The sequence below is a fragment of the Cannabis sativa genome, chromosome 7 (assembly GCF_029168945.1).
Source record: "Cannabis sativa cultivar Pink pepper isolate KNU-18-1 chromosome 7, ASM2916894v1, whole genome shotgun sequence".
Taxonomy (NCBI): Eukaryota; Viridiplantae; Streptophyta; class Magnoliopsida; order Rosales; family Cannabaceae; genus Cannabis; species Cannabis sativa.
The window spans coordinates 60036062-60060123 of record NC_083607.1 but is presented as its reverse complement, the minus strand read 5'-3'; the positions used below and the strand labels follow the sequence as shown (position 1 = coordinate 60060123).

Genomic DNA, 24062 nt, shown 5'->3' with positions numbered 1-24062 from the left:
TTTTAAGTACTTTGTGTAAATTACATATTTAAATTTATATATAGAAAGTGTATGTATATATGGCACAAATTTTTTTTTTTTTGTTATGATGTTTTTCCATTAGAGATTTTATTTTTATTTAAAAAAAAAAAAAAAAAAAAAAGAAACAGAAAAATAACTACCTTCTCTAACTATAAATTATATGTATAACAACTCCTTCATAAAGGCTCTCTCTCATTTTTCTCATTTTCCAGCAATGGTGAATATGGTAGAATCATTAGCAAGTGAATTGGCTAAGTCAATTCAATACAATGACACAATGATTGAGAAGCTCAAGTCTTTGATTGATGATGATGATTATGATCAATGTCATAAACATCGAGAAATTTTGAAAGTAAAGTTTAATCAGTTACTTATTCAGTGCTTTTCTCCATCGTATGCACATGAATTCAATTTCAAGATTTTAAATAGACTCAATAAGTTCACTCTTTTTCTTTTGGAGACAAAATTCAAAGACATGAAAGAACAAGAACATGACTTGATGTTGGAGCTTAACAATTTCGGAATTAATAATGATGATGATTCGGTTTTGAGATCATTGACAAGAAAGCTTAAACTTATCAAGCACTATTATCTTTCAAAACAAGTACTCTTTCTTCTTCTTCTTCCAATTGAAGCTTCTTTTGATGATTCGTTAGAGTTGAGAGTGAAAAATAAGAAGAAGACTATGTTCGGATTGAGGAATAGGATTCGAGAATTGATGATCGAAAGGCGAAATGAGATTGTTAAGGCTCAATCACAACAAGGTAATAATAAATTCTCTTTCATTGAGTTGGTTTCTCTTGATCTTGATCAAGAAGATGAATTTATAACACTTTGTATGATTCATAGTGTTATAATTGAGATCGGGGATCGCCTTTGTTCAAATCTTTGCGATCTTATGTTTGTTGTTTCGGAAAATTTATTACTTTATGGAAAATGGAATGTGTTGAAACAAGTACTCAAATCGCTAATGCAACAACATCATCAAGAGAAGCATACTAATGTCATCAAAAGGATTCTTTTTGTGATTGGAAAAGCCGAAAAAGAGCTTAAACAGATTTTCGAGCCTTTCGAAGATAATAGTGATGATGATGATAATGGTTTCAGTGATGATGATGAGAGAAAGATTGATCAAGCATTTGACATGATCTTGAGGATAATTCTGTGTTTGGATTCAATTATAAGGTATCCGAGTTTGTCTATATCATCGAAACTCGAGATGAAGAAAGATCTAAAATGTGTTATGAATGGTGTTAATGAATGTAAGAAGGAATTGGGTAAGATTAGATTAGAAGTTTGTGGTTTGAAGAAACATTTTGTAACTGAAAAGACAAAAGATGAAGTGTTGATGCAAGAATATCAAACAACAATGAGAGTTTGGATTGGTAAACAATGGATCATATTAAATGATTAACTAGTTCATCATTTGATGTTAATGTTTTGGTTTGTTGTTTTCTTTTCTTCTCTGATTTTTCTTTGATTTGGGTTCTTTTGTTAAGGTTAATGCAATTCAAGTTTGAGTTGAAACAACTTCTTCTTCTGGTTTTGTTATTGTAACATTTACTATTGCTTTGTTAAATACAAATTAAAAAACCAAAATTGATTCGAAATTTTATTGAAACCTAATCTTTCAAGATCTCTCAAAGGGTGAACTTTCAAGATTTGGGAGCATTTGGTCTCTCAATTCTTCTGAAAAGTCCCTATACAAATGGAAACCCCAAACCTTCTTCGTCCGCTTGGCTGTGATGATTAGAGACGAGAACAGGTTAGCGTTAGAGACGGCCTCAAGCTCTCGGCTCTAATCATCCATCTAACAGATCTCTAACGCATAGGCCTTAGTACCAGGTGAGTTAATATTGATTTTCATTACGATTAACTAATAGTTGTTGAAGAATTCAAGCATGGAGAGGACCGGGACAGAAGGCGTACTTCACCGAACAGCTTCCAATGATCATGATAAGGTTCTTCTTGATGTTAATTCTTTCCTGTTCTGAAGTTAATTTTAGCCCTTTCCTTTATCCTTGATAAAAATATAATTTAGTAACATAAATGATAACAATTCAATACATAAAGTGAAACCAATGTAGAAGAATTGTTAACTAACATTTCTGAAATATCTTTTAGAAATAGCAAAATCTTGATAGTTGTAATTTGTAAGACAAATATGATCTCATAAAGTGTCAATAAAAGAAAAATAAATTAAAATTTATGCTCAAACGACTGAAATATCCTTCAAAACAAAACAGACAAAAAAGGTTTCTACCAAAAAAAAGATTTAGGAATCAACTGAGTCACTCACTCACTCAACTTCTCTTTATAGCTTGATTGTTAAATAACCAAGTTACATGAACAAGTTGGGCCTTGTTGCTTTGTATGTGGTCTTCAACTTCCTGGTTGGTGGCCTAACCTTCTTGAAGACCAATGGGAACTTGATTTTCGAGTTGTGGAATTGCTTGGTGATTTCTCTCTTGCAAAGCTTAGCAGGGATAGTTGCAGTCTTGATGATTTGGATGCAAGGAAACCTGACCCTATGACGAGAAGCCATCTCGGTGTACATCTGTTCCACAGCTCCGTTAAGTGTGGTGTCACGGTACTCCTTGTACATGTTGTGATAACCAGTTCGACTTTGATACCTCAACCAGATACCGAAGTTCTTGATTGTTGTAGGATTCTTCTCAAAGATCTGAAATTAGTTTTAGAAAAGTTTCTCAATACAAAGCAATAACCATTGAAAAAACACCAATAAATGGCATGACTTGTATGTCAAAATGCCCCATTCATACGTAGTTTATTAGAAAAAGACTAGAGAAGCATAATGATTGTGGTCAATTGTGAGTTTTCTAATCAAAATTTCAATTGGAAAAACACCAATACTTGTCCTCAAGTACATATTCACTAAAAGGATTTCGATTTCAAAAGTTTGGTGATGCAAAGACACGTTTGCATTTCAATGGCTAACCTCTGTTATCAAAGCCAAAACCAATAGACAAAACAAAACTGCCTTTCATCGTTATCAAAAAATTTCCAAAGTACAAAACATTATTGTTGTACTGTCTCCCTAATTGAGCCACATTAAGAGTTGGTAATCCTCAGGCTTTTTGTGCTCAAAAAACTCCATTTTAGAACCAAAAGAAATGTTCAACAAAAATCATATGAGATAGCTAAAATTAAACTCTTAACCAAATGGGATAACTTTCATTTCCAAACACAAAAAAATTAAAAAAAAAAAGTTACACTAAAATGGAATCAACTTCATTTATTTCAAATGTCTATCTCGGATTCATATTCATATTCATATACTAAAGCTATGATTTTTACAATGAACAATGTTTAGATGATCCAAATTCAAGCTTATGAGCAAATAAAATACCTCATTGATAGCAAGAACCTGTCCATTGCTCTTCTTAACTTTCTTCAACTTCCTCAAAAAATACCTAATCAAAAATTAAAAACAAATCACTAACCCAAATCAAATAACTCCAAAAACCCTAAAGATCATAATCCAAAAAAAAAAAACATTGGCTTACCAAAACTTGGACTTGGCACGGACTTCATTGGTGGCCCAAAGCTTCATCCTGTAAATCTTAGGATGGTCATCTGACTCAGTAGGGAGAGCCCTTCCCACAACCTGGTACTGATGAAACTGAACCACAAAAACCGAAACACAGAGAGAAAATTAACATTTTTTTTTTCTCGAGAAACAAACAGAAAAGAGTTGGAGATCTGGGTAACGATTTTGTTCAGCTACTTACCCTGAAAGTCACCATTTCTGAGAAATCGAAGAACAGCTGAAGATTTAGCGAAGGTCTCTACTCTCCTCCCTCTCTCTCTCTCTCTTTCTCTCTCTGTTAGAAGAAGATTTGATTAGGGTTTTCTTTCGCTTTTATACGAGCTCTGAGTCTGAGACCAGGAAAAACCCTAGTTGGGAAATGACTTATTTGGCCTAATCCAATCGTATAATTACACGTGTACGTTTATGACAGCGTGGAAATTCTTTAGATTGGGCTGAATGCCCCAATTCCATCCTCCATGGACATGGAGGAAATTACACTCTATACCCACTTTTTGTTTCATATCTTAATTTTTACCTTCATTTTATTATTCTTTAATTTATACCCATTTTTATAAGTTATATCCCTATGCATTAAAAAGTCTAATTTTGATAAGTTTTGTGAGGTTATATTTAGTACTTTGATTATAAAAGAGGGTATTTATCAATTAAAATTATTTTAAAGTTATATTTGATTAATGTATAATAAAAAGAGGTAGTTTTCAACTTCTCCCAATTCCATCTCCACCTGCCCAATAAGATATTTTGGGCTTTCAAATTTTAAAAAAAATTAGGGCTTTTTACAACAATATTGAATTTTAGGACAAAATTTACAATTTTACTTTACACGAAAATTTTTTATAAAAATATTTTTTTTTTATAAAACAGCCGTAAAATAACAAAGCAAAATAATTAGAACAACAATGGTACAACTAAAAAATAATTGTTGAACAACAATAAAAATTTAACATAGTAGATAGTATTTTTTAAAGGGATTATTTCACAAAAACATAAAAACAACAAAAGAATTACAAAAATACAGTTTCACGGAGTTTTAAACATTTTGACGATTTTTTTGATTTTATTTACAGAAAATACGGTCTTTTTATGTTGTAATCTTATTAATTTGTTGTTGATTTTTTGTTATGTGTATGTTATTTTTTGTTGTTATTTTCATGTTACTTTTATGTAGTTTTCTTGTTGATTTTATGTTGCTTTTGTGTTATTTTTTGAAAAACCGTAAAAATATAAAAATATATATATATATATTCTTTGAACGTAAAAATATAATTACTTTACAAAAAATGGTACCTTATGTAATTATTCATTTTTTAAAAAAATAATTCGTCCCATAGTAAAAAAGAAAAAAAAAATGAGAAATTTTAGTATGTGGTGTAAAAATCTCACAATTTAATCTAATGATATTTCGTAAAATTTTAAGAAATTCGGAAAAAATTGTTACGTTGATAATAGAGTTTTTTGTTGCACGTATGACCTTATTTTATGAATAATTAGTTTTACGTTCAATTTTTCTTACATTTTTAAGGTATTTTATAAAAATACAAAAAAACTAAATGAAAGTAACAAGAAAATAACAACAAAACAGCATAAAAAATAATATACAAATAATAAAAAATTAACTACAAAATAACAAAAACATAACATAAAAATATACTAAAAGACCATATTTTATGTAAATAAAATCTAAAAAAACGGTAAAAATATTAAAAACTCCATACGAACTATATTTTTGAATTTTTTTTTTTTTTGTTGTTGTTTTTGTATTTTTGTCAAATTATCTATTTATTTTATACATGTGTAAAATAATTTTTTATATTATAAATTATTTTGAATTTATCGAAAATTTTATAAATTGTCTTCAAACTATAGCGTACAGTACACGATTCAAAAATTCTCTTGAATGTGCAAATAGATAAAAGTTTATTATTAGTTTATTACACCCCTTTTAACCCCTTTTAACGGGGTGTAGAAACACCCTATTTTTCCCAATAAAAAAAAGGGTAAATTGCGGCACAAATACTTAATGTTTTCGATTTTATACACTGAAATACTTAATGTTTATTTTTAGTGGCAAAAATACCTAATGTTACAATTCTCTTACACCGTTACTACCACTTTCGAAACTCATAAATATTGACACGTGAAGGGTTCAGATGCATTACATTTATTTTTATTTTATTTTAAACTTATTATTCTTAATATCAGAAACTAAATGCTACTTGTTTTAAAAAAAAAAAACGTGTTCTCATTAACAATTTTTACATGATATTGGCACTTCAATTCGATAATCATGTTCCATATACTACATTGGTTCACTTAGCTATGCTAATTTAGTATTGCATCTCTCTTATTTTTTTTAAAAAAAAAACAAGTAATATTTAGTTTTTTATATTAAGAATATTAAATTTTAAAATAAAATAAATAAATGTAATGCATTTGGGTCCTCCACGTGTCTATATTTATGAGTTAATAACAGAAATGGTAGTAACAGTGTAATAGAATTGTAACATTAGGTATTTTTGCCACCAAAAATAAACATTAAGTATTTAAGTGTATAAAATCGAAAACAGTAAGTATTTATGCCTCAATTTACCCTAAAAAAAACACCATATTTTCTTTTTACTTATTTTTTTTATAAATATCTCAAAAGTTATTACATCTTTTACCATCTACACAATTTGATTTTCAATTTTACCAAGTCATATATAAAATTTTAATTTTTATCCTTTTTTTTTCAGTTTGTTTTTTGGTTATTCGCATAAAAAAAACACTAGTTAAATCAAACTTCATTTTGTTGTTCTGACTTGCAGAATTTGATAGTCTGAGAAAATTATATTATATATCCATTATATTTTACTAGTTTTAATTTTTATCTTTATTTTTATATTCTCTAAATTATACTCACTTTTATAAATAATATTCCATTTAACTCCTTAAATTAATCTAAATTATAAATTATATGCTACGGCGTGTGCCACTTACATATTGTTAATATTTACAAATAATAACATTATTTTCAGTTAATAGATTATTCTCAATTGGTTAATCAAGTCGTCATATAACATTTTTTACTCACAAAAAAAAAAGTCGTCATATAACATATCATTTTAAGATTACAAGTAATTTTAAAATAATTTTAGCCAACAGAGAAAATCCCAATACAGAAGGGAAAAAAATAAATAACACTATATATATGGATAAAACAACAAACTTGCTCATACAAATAAATACAGGTTTATAACTTTATTATATAAAGAAAGAACCTAATGTTTATAACTTTATACTTGTGTGGATTGGAAGAAATATACAAATGATATCAACCATTAATAATCTTGATTAGTTTTTGGGATCACCAAGCATGATGTCTCTTCGTTATGCCAAGTGTTACAGCAACCAGAGCTAGAATTGACTGAACATATAACATGGTAAAACAACATAAACCCAATTAGAACATAAAACAATGCATAATTTACAAGCAACATGATAAGACATAGTTTCAATTTAGGTATGGGTGTGCATAAATTGATACAATTCAATTCAATTATAACCGACTGTCATTCATTGGATATCCAATTATGATCGGATTAGATTGGATGTTATTTTTGAATATTCAATTGAATCAGATCGGATGTTGGATGTGGTGTACAAAAATCTAACATAAAGTAAAAATTAAAACAACTGTGAAAGTTTTGCATTGATTTACTTTATGCAAGTAAAATCTAAGAGATCAACTAACAAAAAGTAATAATGACTGAAGAATATTGCATCCCTAAAACAAAGTACCAAGGGTTAAAGAGAGCACTCAAAGCTCTAAAAGACAAATCTTTATAAGAGTGTATATGTTGCAGACAGTAAACCACTAATGGGGTTCGCTTATTTCCAGCTTCTGTTGATGATTTTAAGTTAAAAAAGGATGTACAAATTATCAAACAAAAGATGAAAGAAGATTGTGATAAAGTTAACAGTCCTAGATAGTTACGGCTATAGTGCAGGAACCATGTCCAGCACATCAGTCCTACCTACAATCCCATTCGAGCCAGCCCAATAGGCCGAAGCTTTGAATTATTAGTCAAGTTATCCAATGTGAATTGCCACATTAGAGGGTTAAGCTTAATTATTTGGTTTGGTTTGATTCTATTTTCAGCTCTTAAGCAAAACACTGCTGAAATTGGGAGACAGTCATTGTTGTAAATCTAAGCAATATCAATACCATCGACTCGTGGAGTAACCCGAACCAGGTAAAAATCAATTTCTTATCTCTCGGACCCTTCCTAAAGCTCTTACATATATATTTATCCTACAATTACTTAGTTACCAAAAATCTTAATCAACATATATTATGAAAAAGTTAACAGTACCACTTAACATTTTGTTGAGGTTTCTGATAAGTGATAATGAAGTTACTGGGGAAAAATCCTTAAGCAAGATCGAAATCAAATTTGTTGCAAGTGGATAGGGGATACTTACAGCTATAGTGCAGGCAGCATATCCAGGCTTTTCTCGGTAGTCCACTCGTACAAAAAGTAGAACAAACGCTCCAACATACCAAGGAATTCCACCAAAGAAGAATCCAATTAAGAACCTTTCCAAAGAAAAAGGAAAAAAGGAAAAAACACAGAAGTTACTGACATATGTCAACATGAATTGACTGCATTTAAAACTACACATGCCAAAAATACATATCAACTCGCATAAATAACTCCAACTTGGTATCAAGCACTTGGATAATATAATTGCCCCAAAATATCCAAAGATAGATAAACAAGTAATGATAGACACCAAAATGAAACAGTAATATTATGATACAATATTGTTCTATAGTTCAGTTCTTAAAAGAATTAGAAGAACATGGGCATTTCTAAACTCTTCGATATAGTTTGGTATTCTCCCCATAAAGTAAATTACTTTCTTTAACACAAATTCTCATTGATACTTCTTGTAAGATAGGACTAGCCTCTATATAGAATTCTAACTAACTAATAAAACAACCGACCCTATAGGAACTAAGCTGAACTAACTAACTTGTGACTCATATATTTAAGGTCTAACATATTACTATTCATTTTCTTCTTAAGAGATCAGTAAGAACAAACTTACAAGAACCAGCCCATGCCAAGACCACAGCAAGGAAGACGATGTTCTCTTATAGGATGTCCCTCAACAATAGCAATACCTTAACAAATAAGATACAAGGACATTAGACACAATGGAGAAACTCATTTTTCCATACAAATATCAAATATCTAAATCTTAGTTAGTACTTTTACATTAGTGATAGCAACATAAGATTATGGAAAAATCTATATTACACTCTCCCCCCCCCCCCCCCCCCCTAAAATGTCGTTTCAGTACACCCGCTTATCTGTTTTGACATCCAAAAAAGCTTTTTAGTTCAATTCTTTTTCATCATCGCGGATGTTGTAGCTTTTATAGTAGTTGCTTAGCAATAGCAATGTTTTAACTTTATTTTCAACACGGTAAATTATCCGAAATTTTCTGAAAATATATAGGTGCTCAAGTATGTGATCATGAAAAAGAAAATGTGAGTTAAAAAGCTCTTGAAATCCCAAAAATGATATTTGATCATCTCAGGATTCAAATAGAGAGTAAAATCCAACAGCCACAGCTCCTAATAGGCCAAATTCACCTCAAAAATAACATCATTTAAAACCCTAAAACTCATCATAAGCCCTTCATTTCACCTCAAAGTCAAAAACACAAAAAAGTGTGAAGCTTTCCATCATTCAAAACCCTAAAACTCAAATCAGAGATAACGAATAAAATAAGCAAGTGCATAAATCGATCTGCATAATTATATAAATATATAGATATATGAGTAAAAGTACCAGGAACGGTCTGATATCCATGGTTATAGTGAGTATGAGGGTATCGAGGATGGCTGGTGGAGGCGGTGGCGGCGGGAGGAGGAAGCGGCGGCGGAAAACCGAAGACGGGATGAGAAGGTTGCGGAGGAGGATAGGAATTTGCGACGCCTTGGAAGGTGCCGTAGTAGTATTGGCTCTCTGGATCAATACCGATCCCTCTGGTCTTGGAATCTTGCTCGCTCATTTTTCGATTATGAAATTCAATTGATCTCGATCGATGATGATGATGATGGTGGTGGCGGTGGTTAGGGTTAGGGTTTCACTTTCAATCAAATCAAAATTCCTCTTTTCTGGTTTTTCTCTTCTTCTTCTTCAATTTTCTCTTTTTTATTTTTATTTTATGAAAAATTGAAAATTATATTATTATTATTATTAGGAAAAGAAAAAAGAAAAAAAAAAAGACAAATTCTATTATTGGGAAAAAAATTGATTTTTTTTTTTTTTTATGCTTGGTGATGGTGTGGCATCAATGAGCTCTAGGATGCACGATAAGAGATTGACTTAGGTAAATTATTTGAAAATTGCTAAAAATGTCACTCGTGCTTAGTACAATTTTTGGTATCTTGGTATGATTAAGTATCAGTCTCATATAATTTAAGAAAATAATTTTTAAAAAATATCGTTAATCAATCGTAAAATGTAACTTATAGAAAGTGTTGAAAACTTATGAGAAACAGAGTATTGCAGAGAAAAATTGTATATGTTTATCTTTATTGAACTAAAATTGAGAATACAAGAGTAAGGTCTATTTATAGACCAAGTGAGTCGGTGAAGACTCTAACAGAAAAAGATCCAGCTAAATGAAAAATATAACAACTTTCCTAACAGAAAATTAACTAACTCTTAATAGCCCCCTCAAATTGGAGTGTAAATATTAATGACACCCAACTTGGATACAATTTTATTGAATTGAGATGGAAGAAGAGCTTTGGTGAATATGTTCGCTAGGTTGTTGTTGGAAGAAACATGTAGTAGCTGGAGGGAACCTTGTTGGACCTTTTCTCGAATGAAGTGACAATCAATTTCCACATGGTTGGTGCGTTCATGGTAGACGGGATTCTCGCTGATGTGAATGGCAGCAGTGTTATCACAATATAACTTTGGAGGTGAAGAGAGATGAACCCCAAAGTCTTTGAGAATGGCAAGGATCCAAGTGAGTTCGGATGTGGCATTTGCCATGGCACAGTATTCAGCTTCAACAGAGGAACGAGATACAACTTGTTGTTTTTTTTATTTCCACGATATGAGAGATTTGCAAAGAAAGATGCAGTATCCTGAAACGGATCTCCTTGTGTCTTGACAGCTGCCCCAATCAGCATCGGCAAAAAAGGAGAGTTGAACATTGGCAGAAGAAAGGCTAGTTTCTACAAAGGCAGTGATGTTGGGGCATGAAATTGCAGGGGAAAAAATGCCATGTCCTGGTGTCTTTTTCAGATATTATTAAAGTCTATGAGCAGTTTGGAGGTGAGGAACTCGGGGACATGATAAGAACTGACTGAGGTGATTGACTGCATAAGTGATGTTCAGGGCCGGCCCTGGGCATAGGCGGGCTAGGCCTGTGCCTAGGGCCCACCTAGTCCAGGGGCCCAAAAAAAAATTTTTGCCCTTTTAAAATTATACAATTTTTTTGCTGATTTTGAAAAATACCATTTTTTTTCTAAATAAGGGCCCAAAAAATAATTTTTACCCTATAGCCCACTACATTTCAGGGCCGGCCCTGGTGATGTTCGGCCTAATAATAGTTGGGAAGATTAATTTGCCAATAAGGCTTCGATATGCAGTCAGGTCAGTCAGGGTAGTTCCTTTTTCTTTGCTAAGTTTTAAATTTGTCTCCATGGGTGTGGAAGCGGGTTTGGTTCCAATGTAACTTGTGTCATGGAGTAATTGAATGGTGAAGGGTCTTTGAGAAATTGAGATGCCTTCTTTGGTGCGACCAATTTTAAAGCCAAGGAAAAAACAAAGTTTACCAAGGTCTTTTAGTTTAAATTTTTGGTCAACGGGTTTGGTGAAATGCATGATGTTATTCGTGTTATTGCTGGCCACGATTATGTCATCCACATATATGAGAATGGCAATGAAATATGACTATGAGTGTTTGATGAACAATGAGTTGTTAGATTGGGATTATTTGAAGCCATCGTTAGTGAGTGTGGTACTGAGTTTAGAGTACCATTGTCGAGAGGCTTGTTTTAGGCCATATATGCTCTTGTTTAATTTACAAACAGAGTTGGGGGGCCTTATATCCCGGAGGAATTTGCATGTAAACTTCTTCATGGAGACCCCCATGAAGGAAAGTATTATTTATGTCTAATTGGTGGATATGCCAATTGTGGATGGCTGCAAGGGCCAAAAAGATTTTGAGGGTATTGAACTTGGCAACTGGAACATAAGTTTGAGAGAAATCAATGCCTTGCCTTTGGTTGAAACCTTTGGCGACAAGACGAGCTTTAAATCTGTCAACATCACCCATATGCCCTATCTGTAGTCGAGGAAGAAATCAGTTCAGATCCAACAACTTACAATGAAGTCATCACTAGACATGACAACAAGAAATGGAATTAGGAAATGGATGAATAAATGCACCCTACAAAGAATAATAAGACATGGATCATTGTCAAAAGACCATTTGGTACAAGGCCAATTAGTTTGCAAGTTGATTTACAAGGAAAAGAAGGGCATATGTGCTGAAGAAGAAAGATACAAGGCAATACTTGTAGCAAAAGGTTTCACTCAAAAAGAAGGCCTAACTACAATGAAATTTTCTCACCTGTAGTAAAACAAACCACAATTAGAATAATACTTAGAAGGGTTGCCAAAGACAAGCTTGAGGTGGACCAAATGGATGTGAAGATAGACTTCTTACATAGTTAAAAAGAAGAGAAAATATACATAGTTCAACCCGAGGACTTTGATAATAGAAATTTAGATGAAGTTTGCTTGATGAAAAGGTAACTATAGGGACTCATGTAAGCTCCCAGGCAATGGAATATCAAGTTTGACAACTTCACTACTCATAATGGCTTCAATAAGAGTAAGTTTGATCCATATGTTTATTTTAATCAGGATGTGTTTTTATTGTTATATGTGGATGATATTCTCATTGTTGGGAACGACAAAACTGAGATATCAAAACTAAAAACACAATGAGTAGTGAATTTGAGATGAAAGATCTTGTAAAGACTAGGAAGATCTTAGGTATTAAGATTGATCAAAGTACTCTAAAGGTAATAAAGCTCATTCAACAAGACTACTTGCAAATAATTCTAGAAAAATTTGGAATGAATGATTCCAAAATTGTGTCAACACCCCTTACTTCAAACTCAAGCTATCTCAGTCTCAATGTCCTAAGACATATGCAGAAAGAAAACTCACGAAGAAGGTTCCATACACTATTGTGGTTGAAAGCGTCATGTATGCAATGTTCTGAACTGGGCCTGATCTAGCTCATTCTTTACGTATTTTCAGTATGTATATGGCTAATCTAGGTGATGCTCACTGGACAGCAATCAAGTGGATCATCATGTATGTTAAAGGATCACTTGATTTGGGTTTGATCTATGATGGGAACCCAGGGTCTCGAGGAGAAGTGGTAGGGTATGTAGACAGTGATTATACGACCAACGTAGACACCAGAATATCTCTTATAGGTCTGGTTTCACTGGACTAGGAAGAGCTATAAGTTGGAAATCAAATCTACAAAAAGTTGTTGCCTTTATAACCACTGAAGCTGAGTTCATGGCTACAACAAAAGCCTTCAAAGAAGCTTTATGGCTCAAAGATATCTCTCAGGAGTTGGGTTTAAACTCTAAAAATTGACTATGTATTGCGATAATCAGAGTGCCCTACATATAATCAAAAAATTTAAGGGCTTTTTCATTTTTACACTTCAAAATAGTTTTTTTTTTTTTTTTTTTTTTTTTTTTTTTTACGGAATTCTACATAGAAACTCATATTGCAACTAGCGCTGCAACCTAAATTGTAAAAAAAAAAAATCGTATAAAAACCCCTATTGCAACTAGCGCTGCAACCACTTTAGAAACCCAAACCATAAATTTAAAGAAAAAAAGTTAAAAAAAATAGTATATGGGGTAATTCCCTAAAAATTTATGCTACATTAAAGGTCCAAGCATGTAAATATAAAGTATCATTTCATAAGGGGCACAAGGAAAGATTCAAGCCAAGAAGATCAACACAGAAGAAACCTTGCTGACATGCTAACAAAGAGTGTTAGCATACAGAAGTTTAGGCACAACCTAAATCTACTCAACATTAAGTAATGCTAATCTGATTTTTGACAAATTTTATTCCTCTATTTTCGAAAGTTTTTTTGATTCAAGAGATTGAACCAAGGAGGATTTGTTATGTGGTTCGAGCTACTTGATCGCTACTATTTGATGATGTGACAAAGCTTCATTGGTTATGTATCATTCTACTCTAATCCGAGAATGGACAATTAAATTTTTAGTTAGTTGTTAGTGAAGTTTTTGTTTTTAATTTTTTATTTGTTAGTTAGTTTTGTACAAAGGTATAAATACCTCATTTCACTTCCATTCTTTTTAGATTGTAATTCTCAATTTCGGAGGGTTGTAAATTGAGCTTGAGTGTGTTCGATCACAAGACACACTGTGTGAGGTTTCTTTGTAATTTGAGAGAGTTGTTCAATTTGTGTTGTTCTCGGATTTATTATCATCAATAAAGTTTCAACTATTAAAGATTTTGTTTCATCTTGTGATTCAATTTTGTTCCAACATATCTATTTTTTTGCTTTTGTTTTAATTCAAGTTCAGTTTCTATTAATTTGTTGATACATTGTTCCTTTGATTTTTGTTTTTGAGTGTGGATTCTTGCACAACACAATGTAATAATGATTACATTACATTTCACTGCAAAATTGATTAAAGAAAACAAACATGTGCTTAATCATTCACATTAGGTGAGGTAAAATAGCTAAGATGACAAAACTTGTTAGATGAGATATTTACTGAAGCACTATTCATTAGCTACATTTAGTTACAACTATTCATGCTCTAAACTATTATTCTATAAATCTTTCTCTCTCTCTTTCTAATATTTTAGAGAAAAAAAAAAGTTAATATGATATAAATATGTGATATAGTATAAAAATAAAAAGTTATAAAGTATTTTAAAGGGTACGCTAATAGAATAAAACAACTGATGGGAGTGCTCTAAGTTTGAGGAACTTGAAAACTGAAAAGTTTGGTTCAAGTGAAAAATATAATCAGAGTAGTGTTATCATTAACATATTATTACAACTTCTTAATCAATCTCTGTGCTCGAAAACACATACCAAAATATGGTTTTTCAATATTTTTTCATGGCAATGTTCTTTATAGTTACAACATTATTTTTGTAAATTTTTGAATTTTTTTGAATAGTTTGTAGTGTTGAAAATAGATTTAAAATTTCAAGAACTCACTTTTTGATACTATAAACTATTTGAAATATTTTAAAAATTTTACAAAAATAATATAGTAACTATAACGAATGCAACTATAAAATAAATATTTTTTAAAAAATATATTCCAACATATAATTTTAGCGTAAAAATTAACTAAAGAGTTGTAATTAACACTCGTGGAAATCTATAACAAACATTTCATTGTCAAAATTGAGCAAAACATTAAACACAGCATCAATATTTTTTTAATGTTGTTCTTTCCCTTTATCTCAATGAAAAAGACAACTCTTGTCACTTTTATCATTGTAATAATTATATGCACACAGCCTTTTCTTTTTACCAAATCAGACCAAAAATCAATTATAACTACCAACCACAAGAAAAGCAAAAAAAATAAATAAATAAAAAAGAAACAATATACAACTTCTTTTTTTTATTAATATATTTTGTTCCACCTCAACACACACTCCCCAAATTGTCCACCAAACAATGAGCCAAATACAATTCTTCCAAAAAAAATCCTAGCTGTATAAATATGAACGACATTTGAATAAACAAAAGGACAAACCAAACCCAAAATGACTATTTTACCCTCCTTTTTTCCAACTAAAGAGAAGAAAGATTTGGATAACGTTGGCATCGACGACTGAGAAAGACCATGCAATCATCTTTGGGACATATCGTAGGGACATAAACGATCTCATCACAACCGTCCGTTCTATGCCTCTTGAAATCCAAAAGTGTAGAAAACATAGCGATGAACAATACCAAATGGTTTAAGGCATATCTTTGGCCCACACATTGGTGGGCCCCAGCTCCGAAAGCCAAATAATTTCGTTTATAAATTCGGTCCTCTTGCCTCTCCTCCGAGAATCGGTCCGGGTCAAACCGATTTGCGTCAGTGAACCCTTGTAAACACGACTCGTAAGTAGAAGGGAACACAATGGTGCCTTTTGGAATTGTGTAAGATTCGGTCAATGGAAAGTCAACTGCGGCAATGTGTGGTACCAGAGTCGCGGGAGCTCTATACCGAACCACCTCACGCGCAACTGTGTGCGTGTACTTCATTCGCGACAACATTTCCCCTGTAATGAGCGAGTCTGATTCTGGATTCCATATCGCCAAGACCTCATCCCTAACTCTTTGGAGAACATCAGGGTGAGATTCAAGCAATGTCACTGCCCAAAGAACTGACGAGGTCGAAGCATCTTGAGAGGCAAAGAGGAAATCAAAGAGGTAAGATCCTATATCGACATCACTAACGTTTTCAGCTGCCATATCTTCCTCCTTTAATGTCTCTTGCATCCAAAAATCGACAAGGCAAGTTGGTTCCTCTCCTTGCATCATTCTCTCACGACTTTGTTTCGTGCAATTACTAAGAGTATGTACAAGGCGACTCACGGCGAGCCTCGCATTACGAAATGCAGTACCGGGAAAATCAATAGGGAGTTTCATGAGTCCAATGTTGAAAAAATTATAGTCAACTTTGAAAACCTCGCGAGCCTCAAGGCCCAAATACGGCCCAACAAAGACAGTTTGAGAGGTTTCGAGGTTCATGTCACGAGCCAATAAGCGAAGAGGAATCGACGCTGGAGCCGAGTTGGAAGAAAGTCTCTCCCATTTCTTGAGGTGGTCGAGGATTATAATTTGTTGCAATGTAGTGTAGGTGGAGAGAGCTCTAGGGCTGAAATTGGGAGCCATTCGACGACGAACATCCTTGTGCTCCTGACCAGTCATGTAGATGAGATTGTGTTCCCCGAAGAGTTTTTTCCCAAAAGGGTGTCCGATTAGGGCAAAAGCATCAGGCCTAACATTGGCAAATACCTTGTGAGAGAGTTCAGTGTCTCTGATGAAGACAATGAATTTACCAATGATGTAGTTGGCACAAAAGCCAAGACCAGAGGATTTGGCCACATCAGATTGGTTGTCCCAAAAGTGGGTAGGATCACGAACCAACGCAATAGCGTTTCCAATGAATGGAAGAACGACAAGTGGACCTGGAATCGAACTCTTCTTTACAAGGTACAAGATTTGCTCCACTAATAAAATCAAAACTACTAGAGTGATCAAGTAAGGAATGAGTGACATAAATAAGGAATCCATTTATTTTAAACAAAATAAATTCTTCGTCTAGCTTAAGGACATGCTAATTCGACACATGGCAACTGGTATGAAAAAAAAGATCCCCAAGCAAAATTTAGTCAAAGAAACTTATCAAACACCCAAAATCACTTGATGAAACATTCCGCCAAACTCCTGAAAATCAAATAAAAAGTTGGTAAATTAAAAAAAAGAAAATCAATTGCAGAATCATTTGTGGCATAAATACTTAATTTTAATTTTTAGCTAAAATAAATGCTTAAGTTTAAATTTTAATGGTAATAATATCTAATTTGTATTTCTTAAAGGTTAAATTGGTACAAATCATTAAATTTTTATTTTTTATTTAATAATATATTTAAATATATCAATAAGAAAATAATACATAGATATTAATTTGATGCTTAATAGCTAATTATTTACATAAGTTTCAAAAATATAACTTAAGTATATTATTACTTTTAAGAATTAATCGTAAGTATTCATTTATAACCCTAAGTTAACTTTAAGTATTTATGTTACAAATTAATTTTAATTAATTTTAATTGAATGTAAGATAAGACTCATTATCCTAAGTTCCTTCGGTTAGTATATATAAAGGATGTGACTAAATTAATTGAAAAAGCAAAAAAAAAAAAAAAAAGCAAGGATATTTGTGACTTTTCAATTCTAAACTCAACCAATTAATTGAAAAGAAATATATACTTACTATTTTTTTTTGAACAAAAAAAATAATTAAAACCTACTAAAATTGCCGAAACAAAACTATAACTATGATCATATAGTATAATGGTTGAAATATAATTATTTAATTATTTTAAAAAATACAATTATGCCTGCAAAATGTTTATAGTTTCTTGTAAACATATATACAAAAAATGAAATAATTATGAGTAATAATTACCAAAAAAAAATTAAATAACAATAATAAACATAAATGGAGTGTTTAATTGTAGAGTGAGACCAAATGAGGAGAACAATTAAATAAAATAAAATGAAATAAAATAAAATAAAAACTTAGTCCATTAAAGAGCCCAAACTCTAAAAACTTCAATTTGGGTTTACAATTGAAGAATTTTTATTATTATTATTATTATATATGAACAGACTGCCAAATATAATTTATAAGAAAATACTAAAAGAAAAAAAATAAAAATCTGCAGATCTAAAGAATTAATTATAGAAAAAAATTATATACAGATCTAAGAAAGATAAGAACAAACCTGTTGGAGATAATGAAGTTGGATTGTCTGAAATTTTGAAGAATAGTTACTACTTTTTGTAGAGAAAGAAAGAGAGAGAAAATTGGCCCTTGGTGGGTTTGAAAATGATCCACAGAGATAAAAGGTGTAAAGGAATGAAAATATGGGCTGTATTTATAGGAAAGTATATTAAGTTATTCAACTTTGGAAATGGAGATTCAAACAACACAAACAACAAATAAATAAATAAATAAAAGGTGGGTTTTAGGTATCTCAATTGTTGAAACGTATTTGTGTGTTCGTGTTAGGTATCAGTGGTGTCTAATACCGTTATGAAAATAACGTGGATTCGGTTCTGGGTTAAGACCGACCGAGTTTGTATTTTGGAAGTTGTAGACTTAAACATAATAAAATATGAAAATTTTTACAATGGACACTGATGTACCCTTATCTATTTTGGTATTTAAAAACAAAAAAATAATCTATTTTTTTTTTTCATGGTCTTTTACGCTATAAATAATAAAGATAGCAATAAATAAATAAATAAATAAAAGGTGGGTTTTAGGTGTCTTAATTGTTGAAAGAGAAGTGTTGATTGTAATCTCTTAGTCAACTTTTATGGTTGAAATTATATGTTGGAATTTTTTTTTTGAGTGGTATTCGCTATAATTACAATATTATCTTTGTAAATTTTTGAAAAATTACGAATAGTTTACAATAGCGAAAATAGATTTCATGATATTTCAATCTACGACGTGTGTTCAAAAATTTTTAAACATATTTTCAGTATTGTAAACTATTTAAAGTTTTTTAAGAAAATTTACCGGGATGATGTTGTAACTATAACGAACACCTCTATGAAAAAAATTGAAAAATTAATATTTCAGTATGTATTTTTGGGTACGGAAGTTGACTAAGAGATTGTAATAGGAGATTGATGATATCACTTTTATTGAAAAATATTTGTGTATTAATATTAGGTATTAATAATGTTCAACACTGTAACTGTTATGAAAATGGCGTAAGATCGGTTTTAAGCTAAGACGAGTAGAATTTGTGTTTTGGAAGTTGTAGACTTAAACATAATAGAATATTAAATATCAAAATAATTTTGGTATAGTGACAGTTAATTTTGTGTTTTGGTGTAGGCTCAAATTCTACCATTTTTAATTTATTTATTAATAAAAGCTAAAAAATGTAGAGCTTTTGACATTTTTTTTTCAAATAAAAAGCTTTTGACATTTAGTATATTTACTATTGCACCAAACTATCGTATTTAATATTAGTTGACTAGAAATATATTGAGTAATTTGGGGCGAAATTTCTTTGTTTCAATTTTTATATATTTAATACTTTTATTTTTAATTTTGGTGGCAAAATTTTTTTTAAGTTTATTTTTCTTTATAAATTTAAGGTGCCAGCTAAATATTTGTTAAATATCATTTGTTAACAGTTGTATACACTTGTGTATATGTGACAATAAAATCCTAAAACTAATATAGTGGTAATTCAGTTGGTATTTAACGGTTATCTAACGGGCGTTTCAAATCTGTAAAGAAAAGTAAACATAAGGAGATTTTGCCACCAAAAAAAGATAAGGAGATTAAGTGTATAAAAATTAAAACGTAAGTGAGTTTCGCTATAAATTACCCAAAAATATTTATATAAAGTCCCAATTTAATTTTGCCATAAAGTAGGACAATTGTTTGTATTGGTTATTAAATTAAAATATATTGAATAGTAATTTTAAAAAAATATATATATTGAATAGTTAAAAAAATAGATTTTTTTTTTTTTATTAAAAGTAGTTTTTTTATACTTTTATAGAAATTCACATAACAATTAATAGAACAATTTAAATCGCAACTAAAATTCACATAGCAACACATATAAAAATCACCGGAGCATTTATCATAGCAACCTAAATAATAAATTTTTTTAAAAAAAATTAAGAAATAGTATATGAAGTAATTTCTTTAAAAAAATTATAATAATTATTAAATCAAAATATATAAGATGCAATAGTAATATGTACATATAAAAATTTTGTGACAAATTACTTTTAAAATAAGACTATTGATTGAAATTTTTTTATATTTATATATGTCTTTATTTTGAGAGGAGTGCTAAGAAGACTTTGTATTTCATTTTCTTTACTATAATTTGATAAATAGTGTCATCATTAAGTAATTATTTTTACTAAATAAAAAGCCATCATAGTCATCATATCATAATTTTATTACAATTATGATGGGTACCAAATAATAACTACAATTAAATTGTACAGCCTAACATATAATTAATGTATGATTTGTGTATGAACATCTTATTATTCTTACCAAAATTTGTAATATTTACTACATAACTATTTACAGTTTTACATTTATAACTAGTAATAATTTAATAATTTTTTATGATAAAACGATATTACTAAAATTATAATTCTCTCACTCTGAATTGTTAACTTTCATTAGGTGGTGATTAGAACATGTCACCATCTAGTTGGACCATATCGTAACATTTTGAGAAGTAGTTAACGAATCTGTTAAAAATAAGATTAACAGACTTATAAAATTTTAAATCATAAAAACTATCATCACCATTTTTCGAAATAGAATATTTGCGACAAATTTTTTTATTTACAATCGTTACACATATGACCTTAATTAAAAAAAAAAGTGACAACAAAAGTATCTTTGTAAATTTTTGAAAAATCACGAATAGTTTACAATAGCAAAAACAGATTTCATGATATTTCAGTCTACGACGTGTGTTCAAATTTTTTTAAACATATCTTCAGTATTGTAAACTATTTAAAGTTTTTTAAGAAAATTTACAGGGATGATGTTGTAACTATAACGAACACCTCTATGAAAAAAATTGAAAAATTAATATTTTGGTATGTATTTTTGGGTACGGAAGTTGACTAAGAGATTGTAATAGGAGGTTGATGATATCACTTTTATTGAAAAATATTTGTGTATTAATATTAGGTATTAATAATGTTCAACACTGTAACTGTTATGAAAATGGCGTAAAATCGGTTCTAAGCTAAGACGAGTAGAATTTGTGTTTTGGAAGTTGTAGACTTAAACATAACAGAATATTAAATATCAAAATAATTTTGGTATAGTGACAGTTAATTTTGTGTTTTGGTGTAGGCTCAAATTCTACCATTTTTAATTTATTTATTAATAAAAGCTAAAAAATGTAGAGCTTTTGACATTTTTTTTCAAATAAAAAGCTTTTGACATTTAGTATATTTACTATTGCACCAAACTATCCTATTTAATATTAGTTGACTAGAAATATATTGAGTAATTTGGGACAAAATTTCTTTGTTTCAATTTTTATATATTTAATTCTTTTATTTTTATTTTTGGTGGCAAAATTTTTTTTAAGTTTATTTTTCTTTATAAATTTAAGGTGCCAGCTAAATATTTATTAAATATCATTTGTTAACAGCTGTATATACTTGTGTATATGTGACAATAAAATCCTAAAACTAATATAGTGGTAATTCAATAAGGAGGTTAAGTGTATAAAAATTAAAACGTAAGTGAGTTTCGCTGTAAATTACCCAAAAATATTTATATAAAGTCCCAATTTAATTTTGCCATAAAGTAAGACAATTGTTTGTATTGGTTATTAAATTAAAATATATTGAATAGTAATTTTAAAAAATATATATATTGAATAGTTAAAAAAATAGATTTTTTTTTATTTTATTTTTACACTTTAAAAGTAGTTTTTTTTATACTTTTATAGAAATTCACATAACAACTAATAAAACAACTTAAATCGCAACTAAAATTCACATAGCAACACACATAAAAATCACCGGAGCATTTATCATAGCAACCTAAATAATAAATTTTTTTTTAAAAAAAATTAAGAAATAGTATATGAAGTAATTTCTTTAAAAAAATTATAATAATTATTAAATTGAAATATATAAGATGCAATAGTAATATGTACATATAAAATTTTTGTGACAAATTACTTTTAAAATAAGACTATTGATTGAAATTTTTACATTTATATATGTCTTTATTTTGAGAGGAGTGCTAAGAATACTTTGTATTTCATATTCTTTATTATAATTTGATAAATAGTGTCATCATTAAGTAATTATTTTTACTAAATAAAAAGCCATCATAGTCATCATATCATAATTTTATTACAATTATGATGGGTACCAAATAATAACTACAATTAAATTGTACAGCCTAACATATAATTAATGTATGATTTGTGTATGAACATCTTATTATTCTTACCAAAATTTGAAATATTTACTACATAACTATTTACAGTTTTACATTTATAACTAGTAATAATTTAATAATTTTTTATAATAAAACGATTTAGTGTTACTAAAATTATAATTCTCTCACTCCGAATCGTTAACTTTCATTAGGTGGTGATTAGAACATGTCACCATCTAGTTGGACCATATCGTAACATTTTGAGAAGTAGTTAACGAATCTGTTAAAAATAAGATTAAAAGACTTATAAAATTTTAAATCTTAAAAACTATCATCACCATTTTTCGAAATAGAATATTTGCGACAAATTTTTTTATTTACAATCGTTACACATATGACCCTAATTAAAAAAAGTGACAACAAAAGTATCTTATTTTATGATTATTTACAATTGTACCTTTTTTTAACTGTTAAGTGCTAGCCTAAAAACATGTGAAGACATATTTCTTTAGTTTATATAATATGCAGTTCAATGATGTGTTCCCGCATGTTTCTAAGCTCACACTTAGGTGGTGTTTGGTTGACAAGAATGAAAATATAAGAATAGGAATGAGATTGAGAATTGGAATAGAAATAGAATGGAATAAAATTTAAAATACATAAAAAAAATTGATAAAAAAAAGCATTAAAATTTTTCAAATCTTGCATTGGAATGGTCTTTCCTTCTATTTCAAAATGGAATAGTCATTCCATCAAAATAGTGGAAAGGTCATTCCATTGAAATAATATTCCAATAGTTTAAAATGCAACCAAATAAAAGAAAATAGTTTCTTTTCTATTCCATTCTATTTTATTACCTCCAACCAAACGCTACCTTAATGTCCAGAAAAAGTACAATCGCAACAAAATCGTAAGATACAGTACTTTGCTGTCACTTTTTTGATTAGAATTATATGTGTTATAATTATAAATAGTGAAGGGATTTTGCTACAAATATTCTTTTTCGAAATTGAAAATTTATCTATATCAAAATAAATTTGATGAGAATTTATACCGCAAATTTCTCTCATATTTAACATATGTTGTTTTTTTGTTAAATAAATATAGGGGTAAGTTGAAAAATGCCTCTTTTATTAATTAATTAATCAAATTTACTTCTAATTTTATATTTATTTGAAACATACTTCTTTTTATATGTATTGTACCCAAAATATCCTGACATAAGAGAGTCACATGGAGAGTATCTTGAAATGACAGAGGCAAAATTAATACAATGTTTAAAAAAATAGGTAAAAATAATAGACTTTAAAAAAAAGAGTAAAAATAAAAGAGGACAATATAAAAGGGTATAGAGTGTAATTTCTTTTTTTTTTTTTTTTTTTTTTTTAGTGAAATAGAAAGAGAAAGTGGAAAGAGAGTAATGGGCCATTGGTGGGCTTGAAATCCAGCTGGATAAAGGGGTAATGTGACGTGGTGCATAGGCAACAAAGGACAAGGTCATTGTTTTGTACTCAATAATTGGATTAATTAGTTATACTTATACATACATACATACATACATACATACATACATTACATACTTGTTCATATTCAACCAAATTCTATTTTAGGATCATAAACCATATACATGTATCTTTTGTTACAATAATTATATAT

At 29.8% G+C, this 24062-nt stretch overlaps 3 protein-coding genes across 4 annotated transcripts; 1 reads left to right on the top strand and 2 right to left on the bottom strand.

The window, feature by feature from the left end:
* Positions 1–221: 221 nt before the first annotated feature.
* On the top strand, positions 222–2706 carry LOC133029135 (uncharacterized). The gene is made up of 2 exons (XM_061101605.1): positions 222–1406; positions 1521–2706. Exons 1-2 carry the CDS (start codon positions 236–238, stop codon positions 1523–1525), a joined length of 1176 nt encoding a protein of 391 aa, XP_060957588.1. The 5' UTR covers positions 222–235; the 3' UTR covers positions 1526–2706.
* On the bottom strand, positions 2106–9814 carry LOC115697282 (large ribosomal subunit protein eL20y). 2 transcript variants are annotated; one of them, XM_030624222.2, is made up of 6 exons: positions 9439–9814; positions 8690–8765; positions 8060–8174; positions 3549–3664; positions 3392–3455; positions 2106–2704 (listed from the first exon to the last, which is right to left on the bottom strand). In XM_030624222.2, exons 1-6 carry the CDS (start codon positions 9659–9661, stop codon positions 2363–2365), a joined length of 936 nt encoding a protein of 311 aa, XP_030480082.2. In that variant the 5' UTR covers positions 9662–9814; the 3' UTR covers positions 2106–2362. The 2 variants fall into 2 exon arrangements, with proteins under 2 accessions (XP_030480082.2, XP_030480081.1); XM_030624221.2 differs by lacking the exons at positions 8060–8174; positions 8690–8765; positions 9439–9814 and adding an exon at positions 3774–3933.
* A 5484-nt stretch (positions 9815–15298) lies between these two features.
* Positions 15299–18389, bottom strand: LOC133029134 (cytochrome P450 710A1-like). Its single transcript, XM_061101604.1, has 2 exons — positions 18220–18389; positions 15299–17152 (listed from the first exon to the last, which is right to left on the bottom strand). Exon 2 carries the CDS (start codon positions 16997–16999, stop codon positions 15503–15505), a length of 1497 nt encoding a protein of 498 aa, XP_060957587.1. The 5' UTR covers positions 17000–17152; positions 18220–18389; the 3' UTR covers positions 15299–15502.
* Between the last annotated feature and the right edge of the window lie 5673 nt (positions 18390–24062).